This window comes from Temnothorax longispinosus, chromosome 1, assembly GCF_030848805.1.
Source record: "Temnothorax longispinosus isolate EJ_2023e chromosome 1, Tlon_JGU_v1, whole genome shotgun sequence".
Lineage (NCBI taxonomy): Eukaryota > Metazoa > Arthropoda > Insecta > Hymenoptera > Formicidae > Temnothorax > Temnothorax longispinosus.
This window is the reverse complement of record NC_092358.1, coordinates 20,808,051-20,821,284: the sequence shown is the minus strand read 5'-3', so window position 1 is coordinate 20,821,284 and position 13,234 is coordinate 20,808,051. Positions and strand designations below refer to the sequence as shown.

At 43.1% G+C, this 13,234-nt stretch overlaps 1 protein-coding gene across 1 annotated transcript in view; it reads left to right on the top strand.

Moving 5' to 3' along the window:
* The first annotated feature begins 3,600 nt into the window (after positions 1-3,600).
* Positions 3,601-13,234, top strand: part of LOC139816612 (uncharacterized) — a 198,433-nt gene continuing 188,799 nt past the window's right edge. The window contains exon 1 of the mRNA XM_071784229.1: positions 3,601-4,536. Coding sequence (XP_071640330.1) covers positions 4,432-4,536 — 105 coding nt within the window. The 5' untranslated portion in view covers positions 3,601-4,431. The remainder of the gene's footprint in view (positions 4,537-13,234) is intronic.

Genomic DNA, 13,234 nt, shown 5'->3' with positions numbered 1-13,234 from the left:
TTTTATAATTTTAAGATTAGATTCAAATTTAGCGAATTGGAAAACCTATATAATGTGAGTTTAACACAAATTGTATCATTATTTGAACATTAAGTCCGCTATATTAGATGTTAAAATTTTAGAATTGTGTAACCAGAATCGTAAAGCGACTTACTAACTTTAACACTGCGCGGATACCGTGTTTTTGGAGCATTCACCCGGACACCCTGGGACTTTTAAGTCTAAAGGGTTTTTGAAAGCGTTTCTGTGTTACAAAAAAATCTATAAAAATTCATGTATCATACAGTTTCAAAAAGTGATTTCTATTTACTTATTCGACTTACATAGGTCGGAACTGTTGCAATTTCTTTTTAAGAGCGCTGAAGCCATTGCCGTGGGAATCATAAATGAAAAATTGACCGTGCCTTAAAAGACCCACGGTATCCGCGCAATGTTAAGAAAATCATAGTTTTGACATTTTAGTTCCTGTTAAAAAACGCCCGTCCTAGCCGACAAAAAGGGTTAAATGAGTGAACAAGAAACAAAATGTTCTTATTATTCGTTTAAAGTCTTACGAAAATCTTAAGCCCCTTCTTAAAAAATTGCGTAAATATTTTTTAATAGCTTGTTTTGTTGATTACAACAAAAAATCACGGTTTTTGATGCAGTAGTACTTCCAAACATTTATCAAGAAAAGTTATAATTAAGAAATGCATTAAAAAAATATTCGCATAAATATTTTATGCGACTGTTCGACGAGTCAATTTTAAATTTTATATTCGAAAGATCATGTCTTCCGATAATGTCAACGTGATCAATTATTTTCTTTAAAAAATTTCTGTTTTTTAAAGTTGTTTTTAACGGAAAAGAAGTATCACGCGGAATAAAAGAGAAGGACTATCGTATGAATTCCTTGTGCAAATATCAGCATTAAATATTGTATCGAATGTGAGAAAACATGATAACACGCCGATTCCGGACTAATGTTTCACGACATTTATTGGATAAACTGAGAATCGTTCATTTAACCGAGACACGATAGCAAGATTCGCTTCCATCGTGTCCGTTTGAATATAATCGTTAAGTTGTACAATTAATCACTGCGCGCGAGAGAAATGCGAGAAAATACAGGAAATGGCGCGAAGAGAACTTTCGTTACTCTCATTCATCATCACAATTGATTATTACACTCGCTCCTTTGTTTTCAGAACGTTCTCTTCGCAACGGCTAATTGTCTTTATAATTCGCGTTTACCCCCTTTGAAGTCGGTACGGTACGGTATTATTTGAATATAGCGCGTGTAGAAAATGGAAATGCACGTAATGACCAACAGAGGCTCTGATTTGCACTGATTATTTAACGGACATTTAATTATATATATTTAAATCCTGACAATTTAAAACGAATAAATAATGAAAATCTACGCTAGCGACTCCTTGAAAGCGACAATTTAATACTTTGTACAAAATTGTAAATATTTCACAGCAAAAATACAGACTTCTGATTGTGAATTATTATTTTCAAACATACTTAAATATAACCCTCGCTTTAACGGAGTATGTCGAAGATACGGTAGACGCTTGCAGATTTTGAGTCAAAAGCGTTGCTATCTAGGCACTTACCTTGTCGCTCTCGTTTCGCAGCTGGAGATCCGCAACACGCAGCGTCGTCACAGCGTCGCCGAGCCTAAAACAGCCTCCGGTCCTCGGAGTCGATTCTCGGAGCGTCCGTCAGCCCATATATTTCACTGCACACGCGACGCGACGCGACACATATCTTGAGCGGTCCTTTCGCGTATCGGGAGATAGCGTACGAAAATGTCCGTGCTTCGTTTCTACGAAGCATCGCGGTCGCGCGAGGATCGGCAGTCGACACTCGGACGGGCACTCGCGCAATACCGAGAACTGAGCTGTTTACATTGCGACACACGCGGCGGCACGACGTATCTCGGCGGAGCAATTTTCTAACGGTCGCGCGTCTGTTTATTCGCCCCGAGTCGGATAATGCAAACGAACGGCCGTAAACGCCGGCCAACGCCGGACCTCAATTGACACGTTACAACGCGGTGCGTCGCCGCGACAGTACGTCCAATCGCGCACTCCCCTCCGATAAATATTAGGCACGCGACGCGCCGCGGAAATAAGTAATGGCGCGGGGGAGGGAGGCGGACGTTGCTTGCGCGGGAGTTTTGACGCGACGCGAGCGCGTGGTATTAATCAACGGTTTCCTCCTCCGGTTAATTAGTACTCCACGGCGACACCTCATTCGGCGCTCTTGATATTCGCACGCGCGCTAGTTTGCCGGATCATTATAGCAAAGAGATTCCTCGCTCGCGACACGTACGTGTTGTATTTGGAAATGCTTACGTGACCATGCATGATTATCTGACAATGAGCCAATATAAAGTCGATAGAATAAGGAGGGCTTATTTGAGTCAGTTAAAGAAAAAGTCGGATAAAAAATTTTCAAGACAAAAAGCCTCTCCTTACTCGGAAAATTGAAAAGCTTCTCCTTGTCTTGAAAATTTTGTATTCGATTTTTTCTTTAACTAACTCAAATAATTCCTCGTTACCCTATATCTCGGTAATATTATTGCTCTAGTAAGATTGATTAATGTAACGTAATAATTAAGATATCTATAAGGTTGAGCGATAATTAACGCGTTATAATTTTGCGATTACTATCTTTATTTGATTCTTCGAATTCGCCAATCACGTTTACGGATATAAATGTGATTGGAAGACGCGGAGAGGCCGAAATTGATTCGTCCGACGTTGGCTGCGAAATCGCACGAAGGCGATTCACGTCAATCATATGGCGGACGCGAGTTCGAGCGGCGAAAAATTGCTCGCGAAAAGTGTCGTGTGATTCTACGAAGTACTTTAATACCCGTTCTATACAGCGTCCGAAAGCTGCCGGCTAGCTAATTACGAGAGCGTACTTCGAGGAGATAGTCGATAATCGAAGGCCGCCACAAACAATCGGTTATCGGATCGACGCGGATCTCTCGGCGAATAGGAAGCAAGTGAAAATCGAGTACGTATACGTTTCGAATTTACCGTGATTCGTATTTTATCGTAGCTCGGCTCTCTCTCTCTCTCTCTCTCTCACTCTCTCGACGCTCGTTATCGAATCTGCGAACTGCGCGAAATTAGTCGTTGCGTTATCAGCGCCGAGCGAGCGCGGCCGCGATGGGAGAGAAGAGATCGAGATTATAAGTCAAGCGTTGCTTGTTCTCGGAAACGTGTACGACTTCGCTCCCTCGTACGGGGCGAGCTGTGTAACTGAGTGTACTCTATCCCTCTCCTCCCCCCCCCCCGCTTCCCCTTTCAAAATAGCCCGATCCGTGCGGCCCTGGGACCGCGACACCGCCTATCGCGTGAGCCACAGTATACGCATAGTCGTCGCCTTTGTGTGAATTGTGTATATGTCGCGCGGCCCCACTCGCACACGCGCCGCTCTCCTTCCCATTCTCCCTCTCTCTCTCTCGCTCGCGTTCGAGCTCCGGCTCGAGCGCGCTCTCTCTCTCTCTCTCTCTCTCTCTCTCTCTCTCTCTCTTCCCCCTCCAACGCCTGCCGTAACGCCGCGAGCCGTTGACTCGGAGTAGTACCGACGGCGGCGCGGTGCGGCGCTCTCAGTCGTGCTCCTGACGCGGCGCCATCACGTTGCTCCGAGTTTGTTGTTCGTTCGGCCGAGTCCGCGCGGCGGTTCCACAGTGACCACAGTTCGCTCTACGCGGCTTGCCGTGTTACCTCGAGGTGAAACGCGGTTTTCCTCGGTTTTCCGGTGTGCCGTGTGCGCGTACTTATCCTCTCGATCGTGACAGTTCTGACTCGCGCGAGCTCGCGTAAATTTCGGCGGCGCGTCAGCGCGAGAGCGTGCGTGTGCCGGACAGCGGAGTGAGAGTAAGAGAAAACAGTGACGCCCAGCCGAAAGTGCCGTCCGGAAAATTCGCCGTCACCCGAAACGGCGCGCGCGAACCCGAGGCGGACGAGCGCGCGCTCGACACATGAGGAGGAGGCGAACTCGCGCGGCGAGTTCGGACGAAGAGGAGAAGCAGCCAGAAGAAGCGGCCTCGCGCTACCACCGGCCACGAGCCCCCGTCGGCGGGGAATGCAGCTTCGGGATCGTCGTCTGCGGCCGCGGCCGGCCGCCACGCACCGAGAGACCATGACGCGATGATCGTCGAGGCACCCGGTGCATCCGCCCTGATCGCCGCATCGTCGTCGCCAAGCCGTTGCCGACGCCGCCGCCGTCGCCGCCGCTCGCGTCCTCCGCCCGCGTTCTCTCCTCTCTTTCCTTTCCGCCTGTCTTTCACTCTCTCGTTCTCTCGCGCGCCCGTGTGTGTACGCGCACCGCCCGTACGAGCGGTACGCAACGGCCCCTCCTCTCCCCCCCGCAGAGTGTGACGGATAAGTTTCTACTTGTCGTGAGACGCGCCAGCCGGGAATCATGGGTGATGTGCACGGGCCTCTTCTAGTTAGTGACCCCGGCCAGGAGGATACCACCGCTTGGGACGACGTCGGGACGTCGGCAGCCGTCGGCATGCTCCGCGAGGTGAGTCTCTTTCGCTTTCTCGAAATTACGATAAATTGCGTGCGATTCCGGAGCGAGCAGCTGCCTCTCCGCTCCGCGCGAGGAATTCGAACGATGCGCCCTTTCGCAGGCGTTTCTTTTGTTTTCTTTTCCGCGCGTCACATCAGATGTTTTTCGCGCGAAATGTTTACGTTGCAATTTGACACTTTTTACGCGGAACCTCTCTCATTTACACAACGTTTCTTTTCATCTGGGAGCAAATACAGATCGGTATTTTATGCGATTACTTCCTTTCTCTTCGTGACGTTTGATTTTATATCGGGAAATTTGTATGGAGAAATATATCATGTGCGCGCGTATACATCTTTATTTTGAATGAAATCGTTGAAGAAACAATGTATATCCGAATCACGTACCTATTTGTTGATATAATTTCGAAAGATTCGGAAAAAAATGACAGCAGTAACGATATCATTAATAACAATGATACATAGTGCCCATAGTGGATTTATTACTTATGCAGTGCTCCATATATTAATTTATTTGAGATTCAAATATTGTTGATATATATGTACGAATACAACGCCGTTTCCCGTAAACAATTAAATATACGAGCAGCTAATGACAATTATTACAGTGATAACATTTGTAAATTGAATATTTTCCAATTCAAAATTTGTACTTTGCGCGATGTTTTTATTCAAGTTGAATGTGCAATAACGTTATTTAATTATGTTACGTGAATAACGAAATCGAGGTCGTTTATGAACGTAATAACGTTAACTATTTGGAAAATTGTAGTATATATATATTTCGAAAGTGTTTTATTTTTTACGCTTTCCTCGGTGTTTGTTGAAGATTCGAGATTTTGAACGATGTTCGTGATATAACTGTATATGAAAAGCTCCATTTTGCGATTTATCGTATAACATGCGAAAAAGTATTTTATTTGTTTAATCTTTGAACTTAAAAATCCATGTCCTTGTCACTGGATTGGAGCACTGTGTTATGCGAATGACGCAAGAAATCTGCTGACGGCAATTCTAATAATTACATTTTGAAGATAAGTAGCGCTTCTTTTTTACGTATGCGAGACTGCAAGAGTTTCTTGTATCGAGATGACTGCATCGGCACTCGACTCAAGATCTCTGCTGTCGTACATGCAATCCACGAAGTGCCTGCGTGAATGAATAAAGCGATAAAGAGTTCCACTAACAATAAGTAAAAGTAACTATCATTATTTAGAGAAAATTTGATATGTTCAACGCTGATATTTAGAATTTACATCGCATTACATTTCCCTGCCGTTGTAATCGTAATTGATTCGATATAGTCGCGCATGCGACATCGATACGAAATTAATTATTCGATAGTTAAACTGTTTTAATAATATACGAAAGACCGGGCCGTGCTACATGAATCCGAAATGACGTTTCTGATGAAACAGATTAGAGATACGTGCGCGCTAATCTTAACACAGATATGTGTTGCTCCGTGCCATTAGTATTCTCGTGTTTAATTTCTATTTAAAGTTTCATGCTCAAAGTTTCGAGATTGTAGCAACTACGTCATGTAACTAGTAATAATGCATACTGACGTAGGCATACGCATACACAGGCCCGCCGCCGGCGCGGCATTCGCACCCGCGCGCGCGACCGTTAATGCGAATACGAAAGTCCCGAAGTTTCCGTCTCGAGGAGTTTAAAACTATGCGCACTTATACATTGTCGGACTTTAAAGCGGCGGGGCGTGAAAAAGCCCCGCGCAAAGATTAGACGTTGAATAAACGGCCGTTAATGCGACCGATATGAAATTCACGGCGTGGCGGGCGGAGGTTGTCGGGTTGTGGGCGCAAGCACTTGGCTCGCCGCTGCTAATACCGCTTTACGGGATTAAGCCTCTACCTATCAAGAAGACGCGCGATGGTGACGAAATTAATTGATAATGTGTGACATAAGGTGCATTAGCGGCGCGCGCACCTTGAAAGCGTTCCGTGCAACATTACCGATATCGTAACGTAAACTAAGATCTCGCGAAGACGCTTCTCTCTCTCTCTCTCTCTCTCTCTCTCTCTCTCTCTCTCTCTCTTCTCTCTGTCTCTGTCTCTGTCTCTGTCTCTGTCTCTGTCTCTGTCTCTGTCTCTGTCTCTGTCTCTGTCTGTCTCTCTTTTTCTCGCTCTCTCTTTTTCTCTCCACCCTTTCTTTTTTTACATCACGCCTTCCATCGTATTCCGATGCATAATACATAAACTCCCGTTGACCGTGGAACATACTAATCCTCATAATCCTCGCTCCATGCTTTGCATCCGAACGAACTCGCGATTTAATGCGTGTCGTATGATGCGCGCATTGCATTTTTTATGAACGTGCTGCACTTGCTCCTTGTCCTTCTCCTCGAAATAGCGATTCTCGGATTAACGCATCGGAAGCATTCCGTTTATTCGATCAATCGTGCGACTGTCTAGCACACACCGTGCGCACCGTAGAATCCTTTTCTGCATTCTGCAACCTAATAATAAACACCGTAGCTCTTTCCGTCCGCCTGTCTCTCTTTCACTCCGCTCCGTAGCTTGCTGTAAGCTTGGAAATGGTATCGCGCGAGCAGAGTCAAAGAAAAAGAATGATGGCAGCGATACGAAGAGAAAGACGAGAAGGAGAAGAGCTATTGTATATTGTTGTTCTTTTCCTATCTTTTTCAACTTGCTCCTCGTCTCGCTCACCTGGCTTTCGCCTTTCCTACTCTACGTTTTCCCCGTCGCTTAAACTTTAATTAAAATGTTGCAATAATTTATTACGTGATTAGTTTCTCGTTAATTTGATTTGTTGTCTAATGACCTTTCGCAATAATGTTTTTATATTACTTATTGGCCTTATTGCTCTTAGTCGTTAATATATTTATATATTTATTACGATTTTTAAATTATTTTCTTACACCAATATCCGTTTTCGATAGTTCTCTGCATTATTCCACGCAATAAATTTATATTCATCGTTCTGTATCGCATTTTGCGGATTTAACTCTTTTCACCAATAATGTAAGCGTATTCGCCTTTCTTGTTGAATCAATACTATCGCAAAAGGAAATTCTATATAGACCCATCCACCAGCAAGTGATCTGCTGGTGAAACCGAGCATTAGGAGCCAGGAGGCATGGTCCCAAGAGCACCATAATAAATGATTTTCTTTCTTCTTAACCCTTTCGTTCTTAGCGGTATGGTTTTGGTGACGGAGCGGAATGAATTGATTCGTCCAAATTTTACGAATAGAACCCTGCATCATGCTTCACGCGTTTCGATTATTACACTCGAGGGCAACAAAGCTTTTGCGGCATCATTGAATCACGTACGCGAGCGAAAGATTAAAGCGGCTTAAGCGCACCGTTCGTCGCAGTGTCAAAAGACGTCGGCGCTGCGCACGCAAGGGAAAACGATACTAGAGCGTTTATATAAGCGGGGAACGAAGAAGTGACGGAAAATGATAAACGCGGCCGGCGGACACACAGGGTTTGTGTTACGTTTTAGATTTTCCGTAGCCATCACAATGACGCGTCGAAAAATTGTTTTGCACGTTTGCGTTTGTCAAAAACAACGTGCACGGGCGAATCCAACGAGATTTCGCAATCGAATATTCGTGCCACACGATCTTTGTTTCCAATTAAAAATCATGTCTCCGACATTACTATAAACGAATACAATTTTTGACGTGTTCTCGTTTAATGATTTTCCTGCAGGTGTGGTACACGTAAATCTCTAAATATAGTTTGCTGTATTTTACATACATATGTATCAAGAAGATGTGTCAGACTATTGTGGATCACGCATAATTCGCGGTGTTGAACGTGATTGCGAAGTAAACGCCGTAGGCGGTAAGAACGAGGAGCTCCGATAATGTATTTGTTACGACATTCGTTACGCGCACGTTTTCCGAATTAACACGCCGAATTAATGGTAGCCTCGAGGCTCTGAAAAAGCTCGTAACAATTTCCGAGATTGTGCAAAGCGTTGCGCAAAGTAGTAGCATCTCAAGCGCTCGAAGTTATTCGAGGCTTACGACTGCATTTTCAAATTACCGTGGCCCATTTCCCTTCTAATTTCCGCGAGTCTTGTTTCTTAGCTGCACATTATAATTATTGCATCGCGGTGCGCGCCGGGCGTTTCCGAAGTTTATCGCGCGGCTGTTGGGGGCGGTACGTTTAATATGCCAACCGAGTTCCACGCCGAGAGAGAGAGAGAGAGAGAAAGAGTTCTTCATTTCTGTGATCGTCAAAAATTCGCCCGACCGTGAAGGAGCTTGTCTGTTCCACGCGGGAGTTTCCGACTCCCGCAACTTAACTATTAATACAGATGACACTCCTATATATAATTCTGTAACAATCGCGGACTGGCCTTCGTACGGCATAAATATTTATCGCCTCATTAACATGTCATCGATTCTCGAGAGAATTCTCTTGTAGCTGTGAATTCCAGCGTCGCTAAAAGTCCTGTCGATAAAAACGATTAATCATTACCTACGTGTAAAAACGGAACATCATCGCCGGCAAAATATTCGCTAATTTGAAAGAAAAATGATTTATGCATAGTTAGCTAATAATTTAATCCAACCGACTCTCTGATTTTCCAATATCTAATTTTGATACGTTATTCGTATTCGTATTGATTGCATCCATTATGCATTGAATGAACATTGTGTATCTTAGAGTAGGTACAAAATGTAGAGTGTAAAATCTAATATTAATGAGATTTGCAAAAATCGATTCGAATGTCTTGGACGCGTTGGAATGTCTGATTTAAAGAAACGCGAGCATAAATCCCCGTCAGATGTGAATTAAAGATTGGATATCGCGACGCTGCCACCGCTATTGCCGTTTCTTCGGCAAAAGTGGATGGGAATCTGAGTTACGTTAACTCGGTGATAAACGCGTAGGTGCGTGGGTGTCTGTGTATATAAATCCCGGTCGCGAGATAACGCCCTAGGGGATATCGTATTCTCGTTCGGATACGACTTTACGTCCCGAGATAACGCCAACGGGCCGAAGCCTATTAGGCCCGAAGACTTTTCTTATCTACTTTGACTAGACAACCGAAGATTTAACCGTGAATTAGCTCAAATTGGAACTAATTTCTTTGCCTTTGTGCCGGCGTATCGCGATAATTTAATTAACGCTAGGGCAAAGTAGCACGGGAGGGCTGATACGCAGTCGCGCGAGATGGAAAATTACACCTGAATTAGGTTCCTACGCGGGGCGAAATAGCGGGCCATTATATGAATTAACGTATCCAGTGGCACCCTTCGTGGCGTCGCGCGACGCGAGGGGACCGCGTATATGCATCCCGCGCATATGTCGCTCTTAAACCCTCATACATAAAAGGTTCGATATTTCATCCGACACGTGGTGTTTTCGCGATCGTTCCGACAAGATCCGCCACGTAGCTGAAATAAAAGCTTTGACGATCCTAATATATCCTCCAAGTATATGCTGCTGTATTTCTGCATTCCTCGAGGCATTCCTGTACCACGCTAAACCGTCAGTTGGCATTTCCCAATGTAAAAGACGTTTAAAATTGAAGAACAACGTTGAATTATACTGTTGCGGGTTATCTTGAGTATTTTTTTAAAATCGTTTAGTATTTATATGATCGTGATCATTGATAAGAATTAGATGATATTTGAATAATAACGTAAAAACGACAAATAAAACAATTAAGGTTTAGAACCTTATTTTGATATATGATTGTTGCTAAAATAATCGATTTTAAATAGAGAGCGCAATATAACGCATACCTCTTGATCGATTCCTATCAAATGATTCCGCTTTTTCTTTTTATTGAACCAAGACCATTCAGAGCGATCGAGAATTTTCCGCAAAGACCGACACGCGATTAATTTCGCTCTTCGAAGCTCCGTTGAGGAAAACTCGAGGTTTTCTGTCACGCGCTGGTGGACGGTAAATGGATGAAAATAGCCGAGTCGGGAATACTCTTGGTATCCAGTGGCACTAGCATCAGCGTGTCGTAAGACAACGCTTACCTACCTACGTGCCTCGAAGTACTCGACGAGGACACGTTGGACCGGTACTACCGCTTTCCCTCTTTCTCTCTCTCTCCCTCTCTTGATTCTGCCCTCTTATAACTCTCTACTCTCTTTCTTCTCTTCTCCTTCTTTCTATTTCTCTCTCTTTCTTCTTCACTGTCTTTATGCCTCGTTCGTTTCATCTCCCTCCTCGAAGCACGCTGTGCTGAGCTCGAGCGCATCTCAATGCAACCGAACCGGTACGGTAATTATTATCGTGATGCAGTGAGCGAGCGACTCCACCCGATACATGATACAGATCGGTACGTGCGTTTGCAATACGCGCGCACACACACGGTAGCGTAGTCGACATACGTAGCCTTCGAGAGGGCAACTCTTTTGGCTTTGCGTAATTCGAGCTTTGCGGAGAGAACGATACCAAGGAGAGCCTTGTCGACAAGATACAAGGAGAGAGGAAACGTTTATTACCATTCTAAGCCAGAAGAGGTAGAGAGCGAAAAGAGAGAATTATGACCTTAAGATCAGATTTCTAAAAATCTTAAGCAATTAAGTTATCCCAAGATGAAATAAGATAACGGTAATAAAAGTCACTCTACACTATGTAACCAAGTTTTATGATTATACGAAGAAAAAGCAACAGAAATTAGCGAGCAGTAATGAATTCTTGATGTTTTGTAATCAAGAAGTTAATATTCTAGTTATTTGACACAAGTATCGTGTACATCCATAAGTTTTAAAAATTATTTAACTATATGTGGCTGTATACTGAACTGTATATTTATACATCTAGTATACGAATAGGAATGTTAACTATTAAAATTTGTCCGCTTATATTCTCCATCTTCAGTAATACGTATAATATAGAAGAGAAATTCAAAATTATACTCTATCTGCGTGAGAAGGAAAAAGTTAGTTGTCCATATCTTGAAAATAATTTTAACAGCCATTTCGAATTGCTCCAACTTCGTTCTACATTGTTTGAAAATTCTTTTAATGGAACTATACTATAGCAAAATGAGAAAATCTTTGTCAGGGAACCGAACTTCGCATAATCGCGACGAGATGCTTCTCGAGAGACTTTCTCGGAAAAGCGTGGACTGTGTCAACGTGTATCTTTTATTCATGAATCATTTTTTTCTTTGGCGCATACTGTTAGAATTATGTGTTACGGATGTATTGGTGAAGTTCTCTCAGCGAAAGTATATCTTACCGCAGTATTATAAGTTTCGTCCGGCTCGGCAACTTTTAATGATAGTTTTATTTCGCGCGTTTCCTATCGCCATAGCGCGACTACGAAGTTTGCTATTAAGAGAGCTGGCGTGGAATCTGATGTCGCGTATGGTGTTGGAGTACATTAAGAATATACAAGCTATCTTGCTTGGAATATTATTAATGGTGTATTTATTGATGAATTTGGAATCAAATCTTTACAATCAATTTCATGAATTTTATTTTTACGTGATTCACTTTACGCTTAATTGTCGAGATGTAAATTATTGCAAGTCGCAATCGATAATTGTTAAATTCAAGGAAAAAACATCGACTCTTTTCAGAAACATATTGTCAACAGGTACAATATACAATATAATCTGAATGCTATATATAAATGATACGCAGATATTCGTTAACAATCCACTGTGACGGCGACGCCATTTTTTACACTAACGATTGAACCAGGCATTACAAATTTTTATATCGACGTTATTAGAGTTCATCAATATCCGATCCATGCACCGCCACCGCCACCGCCGTTTCTGCGAGAGAAGTTATTTCCCTCCATCTCTATATCGGTTTCCTTCTGTGCCTCGTCGGGTTGAGAGCCCGCGGCCGAGGCAAGAAGGAGTGCTTGAAAAATTTGAATGACTGAACTCCTGGAGCTCATAAATCTAGAACAATTCCAGAGTAAAGAGAGAAAGAGAGCGAGGGAGAAAGGCATTTCTTCTCATATTCCTTTTTCGCTTTATCGGTTCGCTCTCTGCCGTCGCGCTTCGCCGATTTAAGTACGGTTTTGTCGCCGGTCGGTCGTGCGTTTTCCAATTCGCAAATCGCTTATTTATTAACGCGACTTGCATCGATAATCGATAGTGTGCCGCGTGTGGTCGTTATAATGCGATCACTGCGTTATTACGCTGCAGGGACTGTAAAGCGTCAAAACTATGTGAAGTATTGATCATAACGTATTTCGAAACGTGTTTCGTAGTGAATATATTCCGCGCACAAGTCGCATAGCGTGTTATATGTCACAAAGTTATGATAATACTCAATACATAAAGAAAATTTCCCGGATATGGAATGTTATTCTAATTATATGCACAACATTGGCAATATCTATTAAATTTTCCTTAATTGGAAATTTTAGAAATTTATTATTATTAAATCATTTTTAATCATAAAGATCCTTCAATGAAATTTACAATCTCTTCGACAAAGTCGTTTATTAATGAGAATTCGAAGAAGATCGACAAAGTCGTATAGAAATCGGAGCATTCCCTCGCAGCATCATTTTTATCTCTAAAATTTCTCAGATATGCAATACTCGTATCAGTATACGGAAGGAAGCGTGACTCTAATGGTATCAATTCCTTTCAATCTCAATGTTTGACTTCCGCTCTTACGTCATTCATACGGTTTGCCGAACAAAAATGGATACGAGTTTCGTGTTCGGGTTGTCAACGAGATCCATCGGAAAT